Here is a 22,629-nt window from a genome sequence, read left to right as displayed (position 1 = left end):
TTGTATATATTTAAAATAAATGTACAATGCTTCTGCAGTATAATGAGTTGAAGCTAAAAATAGGCAAGAGATATGGCTGAAACTGAAGATAAATCTTTCCACAGACTGGGAAGGAATTTCCACTTATTTCTTTTTTGCATAGTAGAGTGCAGGTCTGCCCATATGGCTCTTGTTTGATCTTGTGAAGAAAGCTACTCACTGATTCAAAACGTTTGTTTTTAGGTGTCAGGTTGACCTGTCGGTCCTGAGTAGAGAACAAACTCACAAGCTGGAGTTGCAGCTGGAGGAAGGAGAAGGATGGTTGGTACTGCTGGTCACCCTGACAGCATCAGCTGCCATCAGTATCTCTGACCTCTCTGTCAACTCCTTGGAGGACCAGAAAGAGCGAGAGGAAATACTAAAGAGATATGTATGTAGCACTTGTCTCTTATCCTTTTTAACGTAATGTTGCAAATAATTAACTAACCACTATGAGAAAAAAATTCTGAACATATCTACTATGTAATCAATGGTGCTGATTTAAGCTAATAATTAGTACTAGTAGTTAATTTAACTACTTTATGTAATTTTTCCAAGTGCAGTATAATTTAAGATGTTATTTAGCAGTTTTACAATTTTTCAGAGAATCTTTACAACAGCAACTATTCATTTCAGCACCCATATCCTTTTCAAAGGTTTTGCAGTAGTTATACAGTATACTAGAAAGCAAGATGACTTCTTATTTTTTGATTAAGTGTTAGAATTTGGAGCAGTGGTTTGTGTCATTAAAATAATGATATTAAACCATCTTTCCATTTCAGAATATTCTGAAACAAATTATTTTATTTCCCAGCATCCTCACATGGTGCAGAATCTGTGTAGTTTTATCAAAGCAACAGAGAGGGGAGCTCTTACTCCAGCACTTATTAATACCTAAATCCCTAAAAGTAACTGTCTTTCTACATATGAAGAATTAAAAAAAAAAGCTATTTCCACTTAAAATTACAAAGCTTTTATTGTACAGTGCTGCCAGGTGTTTAGAAGGCTTCTCTAGACACTCAGCCATTAAACCAAGCTCTGACTAACAAAGAGCCGCTTAATTTTTTTTTTTTTTTAGATTTTAAAATATTCCTATTCCCTGACTGACATCCTTTCAATAACTGAATTTAATAAAGATGTACCTTATCAGGCTGTGCAGATAACATGAAGTGCTAGTACTAATGCTGTACAATATTCTTCAAACAGATTAGCAGGATGTGCGCTTCAGCAAATTTATTCTGGCTATCTCCACTGAATCAGCTGTCTGCTAATGCTTGTACAACTCATACACCAATAGTGTTATGATAAACACAGTTTAATAGAGGTGACTTAGCAAGGCTAAACATTATATTTTCTAACCCAGCTAAGAGCTAAAGTGTTGTGCACCATCTCTGAAAAATAATTACGATTATGAGAATTATTTCAGATTTTGGTATCCACCAATACAGAGTCTGTTGTCAGAATAGATCTTTATAAATATAATGCATTCTGATAGATTAATTTTATAGTTACATACATTTTGATATCAAGTGTAAAAATACATATTTTTGTGGATTTTTGTGGTAGTATGATACAAGTTAAGTGATACTAATAGTTTTCATAGTTTAGCAGCAGTATAAAAATATTAATATTATAAAATTCATATTTTTACATATCTTTCTTAAATTTCCTTTTTGCTTCATAAATTAAACACATTGCATTATTTGTGTGGTAAAAGAATGCTCAAATGATTTCTTATTCTGACATGTTCTTACATACAAAATATCATTTTTCAGAATTAAAATATGTTTTCCATATGCACAATCTTGTGCATATGAAGCTTAAGCAAACAAATAAGCATTGATTGAAGGATGTATTTTATTTGATATGTGGTAGAAAAATAAGGTTCACAATTACATGTATTCCATATTTTAACATTGGAATGCCTGCTGAGAAATTGCAATACTTTATTCACTAAAGTGACCCATAAATAGCAGCAGAAATAGAAGACAAAGACTTACAATACAGTATTTACAGAATTCAAATTTTCTTTCCTTAGCTGTCAGCTTATCTTCAGTGTTTGTGTCTGCCTTAAAGGACAGAGATGTAATAAAACAGTACTATACAATTAGTGAGATACACTATATCATTTGGTGTCTTTATTTTAGGGTTTTTTTTTTATTTTTTGCTTTCTAAAAGAATCTAGTTACCATCTGAAATGTATTTTGCACCCATTCTTGTGGCCAAAAGCAGTCCATGAACTGACCCTGGCATCAGATCAAGTAGCCTTGGAAAATGACTCTATTACTGTCATTTAACCATTTGTAGCTGAACATCAGAGCCCTACAAATTAAACAGACATTACTGTTTGAACCGTTATTTTACCACAATTGTCTGAGAAGATTAATTCCTTTTGGGTTGGGGGGAAGAGTGCAGTAATGGGTACAGACCAAGAGAGATTGTATGACCTTTTCAGAATGGGTGTGCTGAACCCCTGGTCCCCCTTGTCACAGTTTAAAAACCAGAGGAGCTAGTTTAGAGAAGAAGTTGTTAGCATTCCATTTTTATTATGACATTTCACAGTCATCCGATTTAATGTCCCTTGACCGGATTGTCCACCGCGAGACGATGGGCTTGAAATGTTATTTAGAGCATTGATAAAAGGTGAGCGGTTCTAAGATGACAGCGAGTCATAAGGCTGGTGGTGTGACATTAATTTTCTCCATAACAGAGATGGAATAAGACGTCATGGTGACAAGCTGTCAATCAGTACTGGCCCCTCAGTGTATCTCGATGCCATAGGGTGGGGTATTGCTTCTCCCATAATAGAGCTGAACTGAGATGCTCTCCCTGACAGCTGCTGCAGCCATACAGAAAATATATTATACAGCCTTTCATTAAAAAAATAAAGAGGACTCATCTCCAGAGCATTTCAATCTTTTCCCATCTATTGAGGGCTGAAAGGATTCACAGCAAATCATAGATTCCTCTGCTATGGAAATTTCAGGCTTCAGAAACCATGCAGGTTTTGAGGCCTTCAACAATAATCATAAATAAGAAGACAGAATATCTTTTGATAAGCCATTACTTAAAGTTACATATTTAAAGTAATGTGTTAAAATAATTCATATTTCATAGAGTCCCTACAATAATATTGTAACATATGTCAGGGGCCCAGTCTGTCAGAATATGCAATAAATGACTCTAAATCAGCTGACTTGCTGAAACTAAAATTTCAAACAACAATTATTCTGCAGAGTCTGAAGATGGGTATCAGGTATTGAGAGTGAAAAATAGCAGTGTTGCCTTTTTGCAGAATGAGCTTACCATGTTGTATGTGTTTTGGGGGGTTTGGGAGGGTTTATTGTTGTTTGTTTGTTTTAGCCGCCATGAAACTTGGTTTAAGTAGCTTCAAAAAAACATGGTGCAGAAACCATTTTGTAAATCTCTTCTCCTTTCCACGCTGAATTAGAAGAGGGAAATTATTTGTGTTATGGTACCAGCCCTGATAAGAAACTTCCAAAACTCGATCATTATTGTAATAAATGACAGACTGTGCCAACAAACATTTGAATTATAACATCACTATCTGTAACACCACCTCCACCACCCTCAATTTGCAAGCACATAGAGGGTGAAGTATATTTTGATTAAAGTTTGTCATCTGTCTGTTTTAAACAGATTTCTGAAGGTAAACAAATGTTTGAAAAGATTAAAACATAATCCTTGTGATAAACACTCTTCATATATGAAAAAAGTAAAGCATATGAGATTACACATAACGACATTTCCTCAGCTCAGTATACCATGGTCAGACCTTCACTGTAAACAATAAACAGTCAGATGGGACTTATAAAATTAATGTCACAGTATGATTTGACTGTCAAAATTTTCTTATTAATAAAAGACAAGGATGCATTTTATACTCCTAACATTTTAATGGCTATGTTTGGTATGCATAAATATAATATATTTTTCAAGCAGCCTAATATTTAAGATTAACAGCACCTTTAACATGTAGAATGGCAATGTTAGTTTACTCACATCAAACTCTAATTTTCCATAATAGTCAGTTTTACCCATGTAATAGAATTCAAAATCCTTGACTCAGTGTCTCTGTTGATGCTTGCATGACCTACAAACCAAAACATTGTTATAAATATTCAGACATAAGTAAGAGGTTTCACATTCTTTAACTGTGTCACAATAATAGAATAAGGCCATGGGCATAAAACCTATTGGGCCTTAAAAAAAAATGGCCCCAAGTGTTGTGTTGATGAGTGACTTTGTGCACAAATTATAACCTTTACGGCCAATATTTTCAAACACTTCTGAATATAAGACCACATCCCTAGGTGTCTAAATCTGGACTTGGAAGCCTAATTTTAGTTTCCCAGTTTTGGAGATCCTGATTTAGATGTATAACATAAATGCTAGCAGTGTTCCTCTCAATTAACTGTGGGGTTAAAACTGCATCTGTGGAACTGGCCACTGCATTCAGGCTATATAAAAAATGTTTCTTGCCTATTGCACTCAGTTACTGTAATACCATGCTATTACTTTGTTATTTAAAAACACAGCAAAATACTATTTCTAAATAGTTGTCTAACAGAGAATTCCAAAAAGATTGCTTATCATGAATAAAGGCTAATACTTTATTCCAATTTTTCCTTCTTCTTTTTATAAAATGTGTCTAAATTATACATAAACCTTGGTGATGAGGAAAAGAGATTTATTATGAGAGTTTCTTGTAATATACTGAGAGCCATCTTTCAGTCTCTTATTCTCTCTTTGCATGTGTCACTCCTGTTAAGCACAGTAGTAGTTGCATATATTCCTCAAGGGAAAAAAAAATTGGCCCTTAATCACACATGAAACTGTCTTGCGCAAGCTATAACGAGGAAAGCATAAGTATGATTCTCATGTGCAAGAGGGACTATTGTATATTGAATCATTTTTACTTTTTGCATTTTGTTATTCTAAATAGAATATCAAAATTTAAAACTTTGTAATTAACAGCTCAGATATCTAATATTAGGATAGTAATACAGTAGCATTAATTCCATATTAATATATTTTATCCTGACATACTCTTCCATTTTTATCTTATAATAATTGGGGAATGGAATGAATTGAAACAGACTGATAACAGTAAGTTCCTATTGAAATTAAAAATTAAGAAGGCAATCATTTGAAACATAGCATTGTATTTAATGAATTTTGGATTGGGGAGGGAAAATCGTTAACCGCTTTCCTCTCCACACAGCCCATAATAACTTTTTATTATTATTGTTTAGAGCACAATGAGGATGTTTCACAACATGAAGGATGTAGGATTTCTGCAGGTGAAGGTCATCAGAGCAGAAGCATTGATGGCAGCTGATGTCACAGGCAAGGACTGATTCAGTTTCTGTTATAGTAGATAGTATAATTAAAGAGTCTTGTATTTGGTCTTTTTTAAAAAAATCTATCAGTTTCCACATGGTGTGAAGTTTAAGGAAGGTAAGTGTGTCAGAATTTCACTGCCTAGTTTGCAAATAATCCTATCTTCTATTCCCAAAATATCCCCAGACAAACAACCAAAACTTTTGTATGCTAGGCTATGAGCCCTTGTAATACCAGTGAATAGAATCCTATCTAGAGTATCTATGGGAAAGGAGAAATACACCTTTTCTCCATCAGAGGTCCTGCAAAGACATTTCATGAGCGACAAATGCAGGACTTCATTCTTTAATGGATACGAATATACAAAATTCTCAGAATCAAAACTGCAATGAATTAACAGTTCAAAATATGATAGGGTCAAATATTTCTCTAAAGCTATCAACAAACTAATATTTTGATACTGATTAAAGAGCTTGCCACACTGTTTGTAGTTTAAAATAAAAAAAATAAAAAATCTTCCAAAGAAATAGTTTCCTGCAATCAGCACAACAAATGTAAATGACTCATTATAGGTAAAAGACTGGACCTTGAATAACAGCTTCCAAAATAGTCAGAAGAAAATACGTTTTTGAAATCATTCTGTTTTTAAATCTTCTTGTTTTGTCCTTGTACTAAAAATTAGCTGATTGGATAATTTTGCCTTCTGCTTTTTGGAAATTATTTAAGAATAATCATTGCAGTCATAGTAACCATTTTTCTTCAGAAATATGTTATCTCTTAAAAGTACACCCACCTACACACTGCACATGCTGAATGGAACAAGATGAAATTGTCCTCTTTCAGAGAGTAGCCATTGCGGCTGTAAGAATTCATGAATATGCTGACTAAATTAACCTAGTTGGCTTAGCTGCCACTTGGGAACTTGAAGTACAAGTTCTGTCACAGGTATAAATATAGATATATAGTAGAAAATTACTTTCTTAATAGTTCTGTGTAAATTAACAGGACAAAAAATTTATTGCTGAAACAGGTCATCCAGTTGGTGGAACACAAAATAGCAGATTCTTTCTTTGGCAGAGATTGGAGAAACACTTCTAAAGGTTCCTCACTCTGCTTTGACCTTATAATCCAATATGGTCTGAACAGAGAGGGAGATTAAGTTATTCAGGGGGAATGGGTTAATTCAGTCTCTGACTTTGTTCAGTCTTGAATTTTTCCTGATCAACATGTCATTTGTGCCAGTTGCAGAAGTTTTTGGAAATACATTTTATTCAACTGGAGATGTGCATAACTACCAAAACTATTTTCAGACTCTGTACATTCAGAATGACTGTCGGTTAGCAAGTGAAAGGAATATTTGATATCCTCCCCATTTCTATGTGTCCTAAATATTTTGTCCACCGGGAATAGCCAGAACAATTATGTATATAATATAGCTGTTTCTAAAGAGCTATGTATTTCAAACTTCATACAAATTATTGCACCTTTTGAGGGGAAAAAAATGCCATCAGTTTGAAAGGCAACCAAAAGGTTTGTTAAGAAATGCTGTAATTTACACCTGTTTTGTGTAATGTTCTTTAGAATTTTGTGACTGATCTACCTTCAGATTAAATTTTGAATTTGAATAATGTATGTTTAGAAATAACTGATGTTTTATTTTCTAATTGTTTGGACTTTAATTATTCATTGTATGTTCATCCCACATACACCTCCAGTAAAGTGTCTTGTAAATAGCATTGAGGACCTTATCCTCCAATTCTTACTTAAGTGAGTAATCCTTACTGATGTGAGTAGACCAGCTGACATCAACAATGCTACATGTGTGATTAAGAATTGCTCATATGAATATGGATCAGTATGCTAATCTGCATTTTTATCTATAATAATACAAATAATAATGATAATACATCCTTTTTTTCTGATTGAATCTTATGGATTTTTCTCCTGAGTCTAAGCAGCAACACAGACACTCCTATACAGTACCTGTTTGATCTGCTCCCTTTCTGTAGACTAAAAATATCCCATTTCACTTACAGGCCTTTTTTAATATAAAGTAATAAGTCAAAATAAATTAGTTTAGGCTGAATAGTTAAAAAAATCATAATATTCCATCATTAAGCATATGCACAGAGTGGGAAAGATTTCTGTAATCTTTTAAGTAGTCATCATTCTTACTACAGTAAGAAAGAATTTTTTTCCTTTCAAAATGTAAAATTTTTCTTTTGTTACTATACATTCATTGAGAAGCACTGTAATACTGTATTAACTCTGTGTGAATAAAGAGCAATTGAGAGTCCCATTGAATGAGGGAGTAAAAAGCACAAATTACTTTTTAATGAAACCCTCAATTCTTTTCCTTTCCAGAAAAAGCCCATAGCCTTGTTCAGCTGAATACTACTACAGTAGGTCACTTCAGTTAAGCCTCTAATAAACTGTTGATAGTAGAGGGTAGTTTTTTCTTTAAGCTCAATAGCCTAGTGTTGGACAGTGCACTTCAAATCATTAAGGTTAATACAGATTAAAAAAAGAGATTAACTGGGTGGTTAAGACCTCCGTTTACAACTCCCACACATACACATGCATTGAACAAGACACGAGAGTGGATTGAAATTTCAGTCAAGTTGTGAGCAGGCTTTCACAGCCTGAGAAACTGGGTGCTACAGTTTTGAAAATTGGTCACTGTTAAGTGTGCTATAACTAAGCTTGAGACGTATTGAAAAGTACTATTCGGTAAACCCATTTACAGGAACACACGAAAAGGGCATAATCCTCTGAAGTGTTGAGTGCTCAGCACTCCAGCTTGATTTCAATGGGAATGGAGAGTGCTGAGCATGTTGTAGGATTGGTCTCTAAAGGAACTGACCTACTGTAAGAATATACTTTCCTTGCACTGGACAAAAATACAGAGCAGTGTATCTCAAATGTGGTCATGGAATTCCTGCCTGAGGCTAAAAATATTAGGGCCTTCACCAATGTCAACTTTTATTAAGTTGGGAAATGTGGTGGAGCAAAGGGCTTTCACCTGGAAATTATTACAAAATAGATTTTTGGAATTCTAATTTGACCAAATGGAATAGAACAAAATACTCTGTTTGGTTTTTCTTTTCTACCTTAGACATTTTCATTTAAATCCCCTACTGAACATTACCTATTCAGTGCTTGGGGGCAGGTTATTGCAGGGTTGCGATTGATTTTTCTCCCCCAAGTCTTCAACAAAAAAAGAAAAAGTTATCTCATCCCTTTCCCCCATTTTACCTTCAGCTAGCTTGTGATTCCCCAGAAAGGATCAAAGTCTCCTCGGAGAGGCAAGCCATTTGTGGTATATACAATTAAATCCTTTTAAATGAAGGTATATACTGGCAATATAGTGAAAGATAATGCATAATGGAATCATCATGTAAGTTGATCTCTCAAATTAATATAATTTATGTGCACCTAACCCAAATATATTTCAGAAAGCAATAGGCACTTTTTAAAATGAAATACAATATCAGTTAAAGCAATAGTCACCTAAATGGTATTCTCCTTTCTGCAACAAGGTTACATATATAGAAGGCTTAGCCCTCTGGAGTGAAAAACCTACTGGTTTAATAAGATGGTGTTTGCTGCTCCTTTATTAAGGTAGACATGTTAGTGCTTTTCTTTTGAAGAAAGCTGCCTTATTATTGATGGCAGATTATTTAAGGAAGAAAACAGAGGAAAAAGATATGCCCCCATTTTTATCAACTTCTCTGAGACTCTTATTATCTTAAGAAATAAGAGTTAGCAACTCAGATTCATTAGTAGTGCTAAATCTAAGCTCCATTTGACAGCCTGCCTAGAAAACAGTTTGTTTTGCTGTCTGTGGGCTTTAATTAAGATGTGTTCAATTCCAGTCTCCTAGCTCCCCCCACCCCACTCGCTGTGACACAGACTGGTGATCAGACGCTTTCAGATGGTCCAGCCCATGACTTTGACCTTCTGCTCAGTCCAGCGTTCCCTGGGGAACCGTTCAGCTCATGAGGTCTGATTTCACACTTCCAGGATGCCTCGGCTCTCTTAACAATGACAGGGAGACAAAGCCCTTTAGAGCAGGCCGCATGGGGACTTGTTTAAATTGGAAACTAGAGAGGAGTCAAGGAACAAGGTTATGGGCTACAGAATAGTGCTTTTAATAAAGAGCTCACAGCTCTGGTTCAGCTCAAAGAGGGCTACCTCTGTACAATTAATTGAGCCATTTATCTGGAGCATCTTAGACCTCTACTTTCTCACAGTATTATGTGATAAATATCAGCTAAGAGGCAAATAAGATATGCATGAAATGAATTTTTAACACTTTGATTACTGTGTCTCCAGACTTCATTAGAAGTAAATTTACTTGTATTTCTGACCTCATTATCAGTTGATTGTTAGTGTGTTTTAGGTTCTGAGATTTATAGATAGAGCTTGGTATAAAAGGTATATTTTATTAAAGCCTTTACAATAGTTGGATTTACTGTCATAGATAGCACTGAGTTTCTTCAGAAAACAGAAAGAAAATGCAGTTTGAGTGAACCATTTTTTATATTTTTTCAAAGTTTTATGTAAGACACTTAATCCTGTTCCCAGTAAATTCAGTGTTTAAAATTTTGATTGAAAGTAGGATCAGAATCAAGATGATAAAATTTCAAGAATGTGGAGTGCAGATGGTCTTTTTTTAACTGTAAATTTTTAAGGACATGTTTTAAAAAAAACATTATTTGAATTTATTCCTGAAATGTTTGCAAAATTTTGCAATCAAACATCAAATTTATGTGCACAAATGGTAATTCTGAGTACAGATATGGAAGGATCTACACAAAAAAATGGCTGGAGCAAATTTAGTAAACCTTTGAGATCATGAGTGCAAATTATATTTGGAGCATCTAGTAGCAGCATATCCAGTGTCTATATAAGTTTTTAAATCAGTTTTTAAATGAAAGTAACTACCAATCATACAAAATATACAATATTGTAAGGTAAATAAAAACTTAAACTGACCCTAATATTTTATGTACTCAAAGGCTTTAGTTCACACTTTTAATTAACTGTCTTAACTTATGAAAGGAAAGACTTATGAAAGGAAAAACCGAGTAACAAAACTATTTTCTGTTCCTTGATTGGATGAGCAGAGCTCTCAGAATCAGGTTTTTGGTGCAAATATTTGTGATTACTAACCTGAAATTTGCTTTATGCAAATATTCTGCAACATTTGTTTAAATGTGGTTGTTGAACTGAATGTCTTTGTCAGATATCCTGAATATTCATGACACTGAAACATTTAATTAATCAATAACAATATCAATGTGAGGTAGATATTATCATCATTTCTGTTTTATAGATGGAAAACTAAGAAAGTTTAAGTGACTCAACTAAGGTCACAGACTGAGTCATTGTCAAAGCTGCCATTAGAACATAGGAGTCTCTTGGTCTTGGTCCTGTGCTTAATCCATTAGCTAAGGCAGCTTCTCATAGGTGTAGCATTACACATTTTAAGCCCAGAAGAGACCATTGTGGTTATCTAGTCTGACATCTGGTATAGCACAGACCATAAACACGCTGTTGAGCTGTTGTTCCTTGTGGTCAGAGGTCATACTAGCTGCTCAGCTGCAGGTAGGTGGCTGAAAGGGAGCTTGCAGCAACCTTTGTGACGTTAGAGGCCGCCCCAATGGCACTGACCGCCACAATCATGAACTGCCTTGCAGTTTTTCAAAAAATGAACAGACTTCTGGCAATGGGTTTCATAGATCACAATGGCCAGCCATGGGCAATTGCATGATGATTTGTGATATTTTCAAACAATAAATGACAAATGTTCAATTCTAGCAAATGAATTACATTTATGTAAATATCCTTCTGAGGAGAAGGCCTATGAACTTATTTTTGATAAGTGGAATTGAAATGACTTTTGACATTTCTAAGTCTTCAAAATAAAGTCGTCACTGTTGCAGGTCTCAAAGGAAAGGTCTGCTCAGGGCCAGGAGGAGGCAGGAAGGGAATGACTGTGAGTATAATATGAACAGTGCAAAAAATAATTCAGATTATGTTTATCTTGGGAACAGAACTGATATTCAAGTTCTAGCCTAATTACAATCTAGCAAACTGTATACTAGAATTTGCTTGAGTAATATAAACTGTCATAGTTGTAGATAGCTTTATGGTCTATTGGAGCCCACACAAATTTAGGTGCGAGGCTACATTCATTCCTGGTTTATGCTGGTACGTGGTCCTCCTTAGGAAAAAAAAAAATTGCCAAAGGAACAATGTAACCACGGTCTTGGAAAGAGGCATGGCCAGGACCACATGTTGACTCAGTGAATCCTTACTGTACCCATCTGTGTAGCTTAGTGGAGCTGGTGGGGGTGCTGCAAATGAATCTTCACTGGGCACAGTGGGCTTTTTGGGGCATATAGAGGTGCATTGTACACTTCTTGTGTCTGCTGAAATGAATTTAGCTCTGTGAAGGTTAGCAGTTCTAGGGAGAGAATAGATCAGTGGCAGCTCTGATTAAGAACATACAAATTACCCTTTTGGAGAAACCACCCGTCCTTTAAGTCTGTTATGCTCTGCTCTCTCCAACAGTTAACAACAATGGATTTTTAAGAGAAATATGAAAAAAAGAAATACAAAAACATGATGCAAGTAATTCTATAAAGGAAACATTCTACCTCATCCTAGTTGGAAGTCATCTTATTTCCTGTAGTATGAATATTGGTGACTGTCATTTTAATCCAAATGAATGTATCTGCAAATGCTAGTCATACTCATTTGAAGTCTCACTTTTTAAAATTTCTAACCTACTTAACCCGATAATATTATGCAGGAGAGAGTTCTATACATTAATATTTTCACATTGCTTATAATTAATACCACTTTATAATGAAAATGTTTTTGCATTTAACCTATGTAAAATATAGCCAGTGAGAAATTTAAATCAAGGGCCAAATTCGATGGCCTTTAATCAGGGAAAACTCCCATATATTACTTTGCATTGCTAAAGTGGTTGGGACTAAAGAAAAGGGGAATCAAGAGCATTGAAATACAGTAGTTAAATCCATTCCAGCCTCTCAAATGCCTTTTTCATCATTGGCCCATGAAATTAAACAGAAAAGGTCAAAAGTACAGTGCACCAGATGAGAAAACTGAGATGAAATCCAAAATTGTGTGATTCTTTAAAATATTTTCTATTACATACCTTTTTCTTCTTTTTGGGGATTATTATTGGACAGTTTTGTGGAAGAAGTGCATTTTAAAGGAGGATTTGAGGTAGTTAAAATAGGTAGGTTAGTAGATCCCAAGTTCTTCTTCGAGTGCTGTCCCTGTGGGTGCTCCACTGTAGGTGACGGTGTGTCCCAGCGCCATTGATCAGAGATTTTCGGTAGCAGTGCCTGGTTGGGACGCACACACTCAGTTGGTAACTCCCGTTTCATTGGAATATTTCTGAGTGCGTGTGCCCCACACCCTCCTCAGTTCCTTCTCAACCGTCCTCGGCTGAAGATGGAACTCGGGGCAGTGCTGCTTTTTCTTCCCTGGTCTCTATAGGAAACAGTAACAAAGAACATAGAAACAGTTATTAGTTACATCTCAGTTGTTTCCCTTCCTTTACTGTAGTTACATAGTTAGTTACTTAGTTAAAAAAAAATCCCTCAGGCTTGTCTCCCGTTGAGAGACTCTCCTCGGCCATTTCTAATTCATAATGCCAGGAGCTTCAGGATTCAAAAGGTGTATTTCCTGTCAGGAATCCATGCCACGGACAGATGGGCACTCATACTGTGTGAAGTGCCTCGGGGACACCCACGTCCCTGTGAAGTGCCTCCATTGCGCGAGCCTCAAGTCAAGAGCTTGTCACAACAGGGATCTGCGGCTCAAAATGCTGATGATGGAAAAATCCTTACAGCCGCTTTCGGAGATGGGAAAGGTTAAACCTGCTCCCACACGCTCCCCAGCCAGATCGGAACCGGTGGGCAGCATTGCTTCTTGCCTCCGCTCCAGGGAGGGTGAAGCAGAACAGTCTCACAGGAGAGACTTCAACAATGGTAGGGGGTCTCCCGCGAGATCCCTACCCTCTGTGCTGACAGCACCAAAGGCAGGTGCCTCAGCTTTTTCTAATGCCTCAGCAACAGCTCTGACAGAGCGCAGAGGCAACGACCCGACCTCCAAACGGCTGCGGTGCCGGCAGCGCGCTGCTCCTCGGCACCAAAAATGGCCATGGTGCCAGCAGTGCGCTCCTCCTCAGCACCACAAACGGCCACAGTGCTGGCAGCATGTGCCTCCTGGGCACCACAAATGGCCGTGGTGCCGGCAGCGCGCCTCTCCTTGGCGCCGCAAATGGCCACGGTGCCGGCAACATGCTCCTCCTTGGCACCAAAAACGGCCATGGTGCCGGCAGCGCGCCTCTCCTCGGCACTGCAAACGGCCACGGTGCTGGCAGCGTGCCTCTCCTCGGCACTGCAAACGGCCACGGTGCCCGCAGAGCGCTCCTCCTCGGCACCGCAAACAGCCGCGGTGCCGGCAGCACACTCCTTCTCGGCACCAAAAATGGCCGCGGTGCTGGCAGCGCGCTGCTCTTTGGCCCCAAAAACGGCCATGATGCTGCCAGCACGATCCTCCCCTTCAGGGAGAAGAACGTTGGCACCGAGCCTATCTTCCACCCGGGCACCAGTAGCAGACCCCCTGCAGGGCACCTCCAAGCAGTCTGCAGCACTACTGTCACTTTCACTTTCTTCTGCTAATGAGCTAGAGCAGAGAGCAGGCTCAGCTCAGCCCAGGGAGCAGGAGCAACAGTTTCTCACTCAAAGTGACCTTTCAGTGCCACCTGAGCCTCACTTTCCGCTCCTAGATACACAGGGCTCATTTTTTGAACCGCCACTCTCTCCACCTGAACTGGTTTTCACTGATGGTGAACTTGATTTACAGCAGCAAGTGGAGTTCTCCCCTTCTGCTTCTCCTCCACATGCACCTCTGCCACCTCAGGTCACGGCTCAAGGCCACCAGCCTCAGTTTCCCTACTTGGCCCCCCATGAGCAACACCTGGGTTCTCCTACCCTATGCCTTGACCTCAGTGGTACCCTTGGCAACATCCTCCTACCAATCATCCTCCTTCTGTGCCTCAATCTCCTGCTCTGTCCACTTCTAAGGCGTCTGAGCCCCTCCTGAATATGCAAGTTACTCACCATATCCTTAACTCTCCATTAGCCCTGGACGGAGCCCTCCTCCCTCCACCTCCATGGGCCGTGGATGACTAAACAATTTCAAGAACTTTTCAGGAGGGTGGCACTCAGTCAAGATATCCCCTTTCAAGAGGTTCAGGAGACGCAACACAGACTCCTCAGAATCCTTCAATCGTCTGCGCCCTCAAAAATCACGCTCCCTATAAATGAAGCACTCATGGAGCCGGCTGACATTCTCTGACAAACCCCAGCATCTTTAGTACCAACTTGCAAAAAGGCCGAATGTAAATACTATGTCCCTGCAAAGGACGCTGACTTCCTATTTTTTTCATCCACCACCGAACTCCCTTGTCATGGATGCAGTTGCACAGAGGGCGAAACAGTCAAATATCGACCCACCCCGCAAGACAAGGACCTTAGACGCCTTGACGTCTTGGCCCGCAAGGTTTATAGGTCCTCCACACTACAATTCAGAATTGCAAACTATTCTGCTCCCCTTGCCGGTTACGACTTTGATAATTACAATAAACTTTGAATTTGCCTCCTACATTCCAGAGGATAAGAGAACACACTTCAAATCAATCCTGACTGAGGGCCATCTGATTTCCAGAACGGCCCGACAGGCATCTCTAGACATGGTAGATACAGCAGCCCGTACAACTGCAACTGCTGTGGTTATACGCAGATCCTCATGGCTCTCTGCATCTGGCATCCCCAAAGAACTGCAGACCAAAGTGGAGGATCTTCCTTTTGATAAGGACAAACTTTCTCCTATCCTCCTACCCTTCCCCATCCCTCTTCAGGGACCCTTCTCACGACCACTTACTACGCACAGAAGTGGCGCATCTTCTACAACTAGGTGCAGTGAAACCTGTGCCGACGCAAAATCAAGAGACAGGCTTCTACTCCCATTACTTTCTAACTCAGAAAAAGACTGGAGGATGGAGGCCTATACTAGATCTATGCCGACTGAACAAATTCGTGAAGATACAAAGATTCAAGATGGTCACACTGGGCACAATAATACCTGCACTGGATCAAGGGGACTGATTCACAGCCCTCAATCTACAGCATGCTTACTTTCGTATATCAGTTCATCCAGCTCACAGACACTTCCTACGATTCATAATCAGTCATGACCATTTTCAATACAGAGTTCTTCCTTTCGGACCCGCCACAGCACCGAGAATTTTTTTCCGAGATCTAGCCATGGTCATGGCTCACCTCCACAAACACGGGTTCACACTATTCCCCTATCTGGATGATTGCCTCATCAAGGGCAACTCCTATGGCGAGACACTTCAAGCTACCCATTTCGCCATCTCCCTCTTTCACAGCCTAGGCCTTCAAATAAACATCCAAAAATCCACCCTGACACCTAAACAACAGATCGAGTTCATAGGAGCTCATCTCGACTCAATCCAGAGTAGGGTCTCACTCCCATATCACAGATTCCTCGCTATCACGCAGCTCAAACGCACACTCTCTATTCGTCCTAGGACACAGGCAAGACTCTGCCTACAGCTCCTTGGTACACATGGCAGTCACCACCTTCGTGGTTCACCACACCAGGCGACACATGAGATGTCTCCAGGGCTGGCTCAATTCCAATTTCAAACCCAACAGACACACCTTAAGGATGCTGCTAACTCCTCCTCCCAATGTTATAGTTTCCCAACATTGGTAAACAAGTCCAGAAGACCTCTGCTCAGAGGTTCCTTCCAGCAATATTCCCCATCGCTCATGCTCACCATGGACGCTTCCCTAATCGGTTGGGGAGCGCACCTAGGGCGGCACAGGGCACAAGGCCAGTGGTCCGCATCAGAGACGCACCTACACATAAACCTCTTAGAGCTCAGAGCAGTGAGGCGAGCATGCCTTCACTCTCTTCCCCTCATAAAGAACAAATCTCTTCGGGCCTTAAAAGACAACATAGCATGCATGTACTACATCAACAGACAAGGGGGAGCGCGATCACATTCCCTTTGCATGGAAGCCATTCAACTATGGAATTGGTGCATACGACATCAAATACAAATCATCGCTTCCGACCTACCAGGCTGCCACAACACTACTGCCGACGCACTCAGCAGGCACTTCTTGACACAACGTGAATGGGAACTGCACCCCGCAGTACTCCAACAGCTCTTCTCCCTCTGGGGCACCTCGTCAATAGATCTCTTTGCCACGACCCAGAATCGAAAATGTTCTGTTTTGCTCCAGAGTGGGACTAGGGACTGCATCCCTAGGAGATGCATTCCTCATCCCATGGAACAACTCCCTTCTGTACGCCTTCCACCAGTCTCTCTGTTGCACAGGATTCTTTGGAAGATTGCGGACGACAAGGCCTGGGTCATCTTTATTGCCCCGGCTTGGCCAAGACAGATGTGGTATCCCTACCTATTCTGCATGTCCTTCTGTCACCCACGGGCTCTCCCCAACAGGTCAGACCACGTTTTCCAGGACAACAGATGGGTTCTTCACCCCTAGCTCCAAAAGCTCCACCTCACAGCCTGGTTCCTTCATGGTTCCAAACCCATGAACTAGCCTGTTCCGAGCAAGTCCAATATGTCGTCCTGCACAGTAGGGAAGACTCCACTCATAAAACCTACCTGCAGAAGTGGATGCTTTTCGCCCTCTGGTGCTCATGTAATCACTTAGCACCCAATAACGTGACCCTCCCTAACATTCTAGACTAACTCTTGAAACTAAAACAGGATGAACTTTCGCTCAGCTCCATCAAAGTGCACCTGGCGGCACTTACCACCTTCCATGACCTATTAGACGATTATTCATTCTTTACCCACCCCACCATAAAACGCTTTCTCATGGGCCTGCAAAATCTCTACCCTGAAATTTACCCAACAGCAGCTGCATGGAATCTTAACCTCGTTCTTCATGCTCCACATGAAACCTCCATTTGAGGCCTTGGCTACTTCCTCTCATCTCCATATGTCCATGAAGGTGGCTTTCTTAATTGCCGTAACATCAGCAGGGAGAGTTGGTGAAATGGGCGCCCTGATGGCCCACCCTCCCTTCACAATCTTCTCCAAAGACAAAGTCACTTTGAGACTACATCCTAAATTTCTTCCTAAGGTGGTATCGACCTTCCACCTCAACCAACCTATATACTTACCTACTTTCTAGCCCAAACCTCACAAGACTCCGCAAGAGGCAACCCTGCATACTCTCAACATCAGGCGAGCAATAGCCTTTTATTTAGACAGGACTAAACCATTTCGTAAGTCCCCACGACTCTTTGTTTCCATTACCAAAAGATCGAAAGGTATGGCTATCTCTAAACAACGTTTATCCAAGTGGATCTCTGACTGCATCAGATCCTGTTACCATGCGCAAAATCTTCAACCCCTCAAAGGCATTAAAACTCATTCCACTCGAGCCATGTCGACATCTGTTGCCTTCCTACACAATGTTCCCATTCCTGACATCTGCAAAGCGGCTATGGGGTCATCTGAACACAAGTTTGCAAAACGCTATGCTCTCATGCAAGACACCATGGTAGACCATACAGTACTATCTACAGTACTCACTGCTGCATCTCCAAAGTCCCACCAACCATAGTGGGTACTGCTACACATTCACCTAGAGTGGAGCACCCACAGGGACAGCACTCAAAGAAGAAGAGAAAGTTACTCACCTTGCAGTAACAGAGGTTCTTCGAGATGTGTATCCCTGTGGGTGCTCCACTCCCGCCCTCCTCCCCTCTGCTTTGGAGTACTAGTAGGATTCTCCACGGTAGAGAAGGAACTGAGGAGGGTGTGGGGCGCACGCACTCAGGAAGATTCCAGCGAGACGGGAGATACCAACTGAGTGCATGCATCCTAACCAGGCACTGCTACCGAAAATCTCCGATCAACGGCGCCGGGACGCACCATCACCTAGAGTAGAGCACCCACAGGGGGACACATCTCGAAGAAACTCAGTTACTGCAAGGTGAGTAACTTTCTCTTGTCATATAAGATTCAGTGGGAGCATTATGGACCTTTTCCAAAGCCCACTGAAGTCAGTGAGAAAAAGACTGCAATTGACTTCAATTGGTTTTGAATTAGGCCCTAATATAATGAGGGTAAAAAAGAGGATGAGATTAGAGACTTTGGAAAAGTGTCACCAGTGGTTTCATTGTTATTGTTCATTCAGCTACCATGTAGGGAGGCAAAGATTACTGAATGGTATGGTGGCTATTTCCTGCTAGTATTTAAAATGAGTAGATGAGAAGACATTAATATGGGTGAGCATGTCTTGAAAAATGATTGCCCATGTTTGGCTATTTAGCATCATAGAGTTTAAGGCCAGAAGGGAACACTCGATTGTCTACTTGGTCTTTCTGTATGTCACAGACCATCAACAACCTTCAGCACCCACACACTAACCCAACAGTGTAATTCTTATAGTTTATTCTTATTATATCTTAATTATCTGTGCAGTGCCTTAGTGACTTGCAGGGTTGGAAAGAGAGTACAAAAAATGCAACTACATTGCTTGAAGAATTACTTGAAATAAAAGGAAATTTGCCCTGAAATAAAGAATTTTCACTTGGAAGGAGAGGTGCTAAGAATAAAAGTTTTCCTCTGGCTTCTGCACCCTACAGTAGGTTTGGAGCTGTGGTGAAAGGGGTGGGTTAGGGCCATTCCCATGTGACTTGCTCAGGAGAACAAGGGGCTGAGGCAGCTGAGAGTTCTATCACTGTGGCTAACGTTAATTTGATGTTGTTTTGTGTAAGGCATTTAGATGCCATGAAGGAGCCACCAATTAATGTGCCTGTGTTTTGAAGACAAGATAGAAAAAATAGATGATGTCCAGAAAGGAAACAAGATGAGTTAATGTATCAGTTAGGCTCTTCATACTACAGAATCAGGGAAGGAAAAATGTCTTAGCAGGAATTATTAAAAATACTTCTGGAAAAATCTGATTTGGAACAGTGTCCCCTGGGTTAGGAGTTTTCCCTTTTTATGGTCTGATTAGGGGAGACAATACAACAAGGGTAAATTGTAAATTATCCAAGGAGATTAATTTGGAAAGGGAGGCAGGAAGCTGTTGCAAAAGTGGAAGTAAAAAGGGGAAGCATCTTGGGTTCAAACGGAAGTTGGAATGTCACAAAAGTAATCATAGAAGCAAGTCAAGTTTTGGGGCTTTTTAATTAATTTTATTGTGATGGTGCTGAGTGGAGTTTATGAGCCTAGACTTCTAAGTGCCCCTTCCTCCTGATCTAGTCACTGTTATTTATTAATATTTTGAGGCAGCCCAGAGGTCTTAACCTGGTCCAGTCCCCTTTGTGCTAAATACTTAGACACATGGGAAATGATAGCCCTTTGGGAAAGGGACTACAGCATATAGGTATTTTGTCAGGTGTCCAGAGCCAGTGAGATGAAGGGTAAGATTTCTCTGGATTTGTCTTTGTGGATGATGTCCATTTATTCAAGATGAGACATGTTGATTTCCAACTCGGAGTAAGGTTTGCTGTGCTTATACCTCTAGAGACCACAAATGGAAGATGATGTATGAGTTTCAATTTTGGATGCTTCATGGAGAAATGCTAATATGGAGGAGAGTAGCAAGGCCCCTCTGAACCTAGTGTCAGATCCTGCCTCTGCCCCAGTTTTTCTTCAGTTTCAGTCATTCACTAGTTCCTAGAATTCCTGATCCCCAGTGTCATCAGGTGGCAGTGATCTAGCCCTGTAGCTCAAAACAAACACAAATCTTCCAGTGCTGCTCTTCTTCTGAGCTCAGCTTCTACCTCTTTGAGTCTTTAGTTAGTCTCTCCATCCACACCTTGTTTGCAGGGGTCACTTCTCCTCCTCACCAAGTAGCAGTAGATGGGGAGTCCCTATCCTCTGTGGGTTACCAGAGTTGGAACAATGAGGCTATTTGCCCTCTATAGTCCAAAACTGCCTTGTCATCTTCCTGGTGTCTCTTCCTGTATCCCCAGCCCTCCTGGCTTCTCTCTGTCTCTTTATAAAGAATCAGTTCCCAGGTGTCCTGTCCTTGGAGTCCCTCTCCCTTTCAGCCCCCATCCCACTCCTACCCCTCCCTCACTGAACCACAGGCTCCTCCTCTTCTCACCACAGGCCAACTCTTAGCCACTTGATCTTTTGTCACTTATTTCTTCTACCTGGAGCAAGCTAACACTGGCACAGATGTAGCCCAAAAGCCCCTTAAAGGGACAGTTCACCTTGTGACAAGGTGCTTTGTCATACAGCTGCTTAACTCAGATATGAGGGCTTAAGTATATGGAAAAATATGCTCATGGACAAAGACTGATTAATCTTTGTCTTCCCATGTGAGATCCCTTCCCTCTTTTTAGAGTAAGATGTTATTCCTTGATAGAGATGGCAATGGTGACAAAACTTCTTTTGGGGTAGTAAAGAGTATATGGAATACCTCATGTAAAGTGTCATGATATTCCCTTATGTCCTAAAGCTAGCTCAACATTATTCCTTCATTTGTTTCAGGTAAACTGAAAAAAGTTGAACTTATGCATGCTAGGGGGTTGTTTTCTTTCCAATAATGATGGAGAAATTAGATTCGGTTTAGAGGAGCAGGAGCATGTGATCAAATGTCCACCATGATTCTTGTCACTTATTATTTGGCCTTCTTGACTGGACTGGTATTAAATATAACTTAGTAAGAAGAGAGTTATGGAAAAAAGTGATACATCAAAGTATTCAGTAAATAAGTGTTGTCATAATTTCGTTTTTGTAATTAATTTATTGTATCAGATACTTTGTCTTTATGTACAGAAAAGGGCATTTAGACACTGCAGTGAAAGGAAACTTTTAACCATATTCCTGTTTCTGTGTACAATGAATTCACACAAATCATGTTCTACAATCAAATGCAGATATAAGTGAACAAGGGAGATGATACCATAACAGTTTACTCTGGTCAGCTAGTACATTTATTCTGCTTTGTAATTGTGACCATCTCTTTTCTTTTGAAATATTGAAACATAGAAACCCTAAGAAATGAGAGAAATCAGTCTCTAATTTCCTTTTAGAGTTGGTATGTGGCAAGTAAACGTCCTGAGATGCAAGATTGTATCCATCTCTTTTTTCAAGTTTAAAAGATTCAGTGATATTCAGCTTTCTATAGAATGTAAATGTCCACTGTGACTGTAATTCACATTGTATTTAAAACAATTATTCTTTATCATTAAAGTTAATAATATCCACATTAACCTCTGTTGTAATCTAAATCAATATTGCAGTTTGGAAGACCTCTGGAGAGCTTTGTCTAAATATTGATTTCATTGTCATTTGTAAAAGATATGAACAAATTACATGCCTTACTAATACCATTAATGTTGTGCCATTGAGCCACTGAATTTGTGTGTTCTTATAATACATGACATCGTATTACAGGAATATTGAAGACATTGTGAAATATAGTTGCTTAGTATGCTAGATTTGCTTGTAAAGAGCTAATGCCAACACTCAATAACTTTCAAACACTTTGCTCTCTATGGACAGACCAGAGACAAGGATGAGCCACTCTGTAATACGCAGTTTAGTTGTTGATGTTAATTTGCATGAGGGAGACATAGTTCCCTCAACGTATAGGAGTATGAGTTATTTTGAGGCTTGGCACTAATGTATTGGTACCCTTAATAATGTTTCACAGCCCTATATGCAACTTCTGTACACATGTGCACCCTATGTTAAAAATATTGACTTAAATAGGATGCTCGTGCATATAAATAAGCATAGAATTTGGCTATGCTGGAATTTACGTGTAATGTTCTTGTTGAGTAAATGCTACCTCATTTTATTAATTAATCAGATGGGAGGGGGAAAATGATGCAACAAAGTGAAGTGGTTGTCTTCTACAAGTAATCATTATGGAAATAAAAATAGACGTAGAGCCGGACACACACTCTCTTCCTCCCATGAATTAGTTTGAGTTTTTAGTATTATTATTTGAGGGAAAATATCTGACTTGAAGTATCAGCTGAATAATTTGCTTCACGTTATGCCTCTTTCTTAATTTCCTGTGTGTCAGGATGATATAATTATCTGATCAGTTCAGCTAACTATACGGTTGATCATGCAGGGTGCTGAGACAC

The 22,629-nt window shown here is 39.6% G+C and overlaps 1 protein-coding gene across 5 annotated transcripts in view; it reads left to right on the top strand.

Moving 5' to 3' along the window:
* The window catches only part of MCTP1 (multiple C2 and transmembrane domain containing 1), a 543,194-nt gene that overhangs the window by 285,300 nt on the left and 235,265 nt on the right, over positions 1 to 22,629 (top strand). For all 5 annotated transcript variants that reach the window (XM_050943873.1, XM_050943875.1, XM_050943872.1 and 2 more), the window contains 2 exons: positions 223 to 409; positions 5,295 to 5,388. In XM_050943873.1, coding sequence (XP_050799830.1) covers positions 223 to 409; positions 5,295 to 5,388 — 281 coding nt within the window. The remainder of the gene's footprint in view (positions 1 to 222; positions 410 to 5,294; positions 5,389 to 22,629) is intronic.

This window comes from Gopherus flavomarginatus, chromosome 3 (genome assembly GCF_025201925.1).
Source record: "Gopherus flavomarginatus isolate rGopFla2 chromosome 3, rGopFla2.mat.asm, whole genome shotgun sequence".
NCBI classification, from domain to species: Eukaryota; Metazoa; Chordata; order Testudines; family Testudinidae; genus Gopherus; species Gopherus flavomarginatus.
This window is presented reverse-complemented; position numbering and strand designations above follow the sequence as displayed.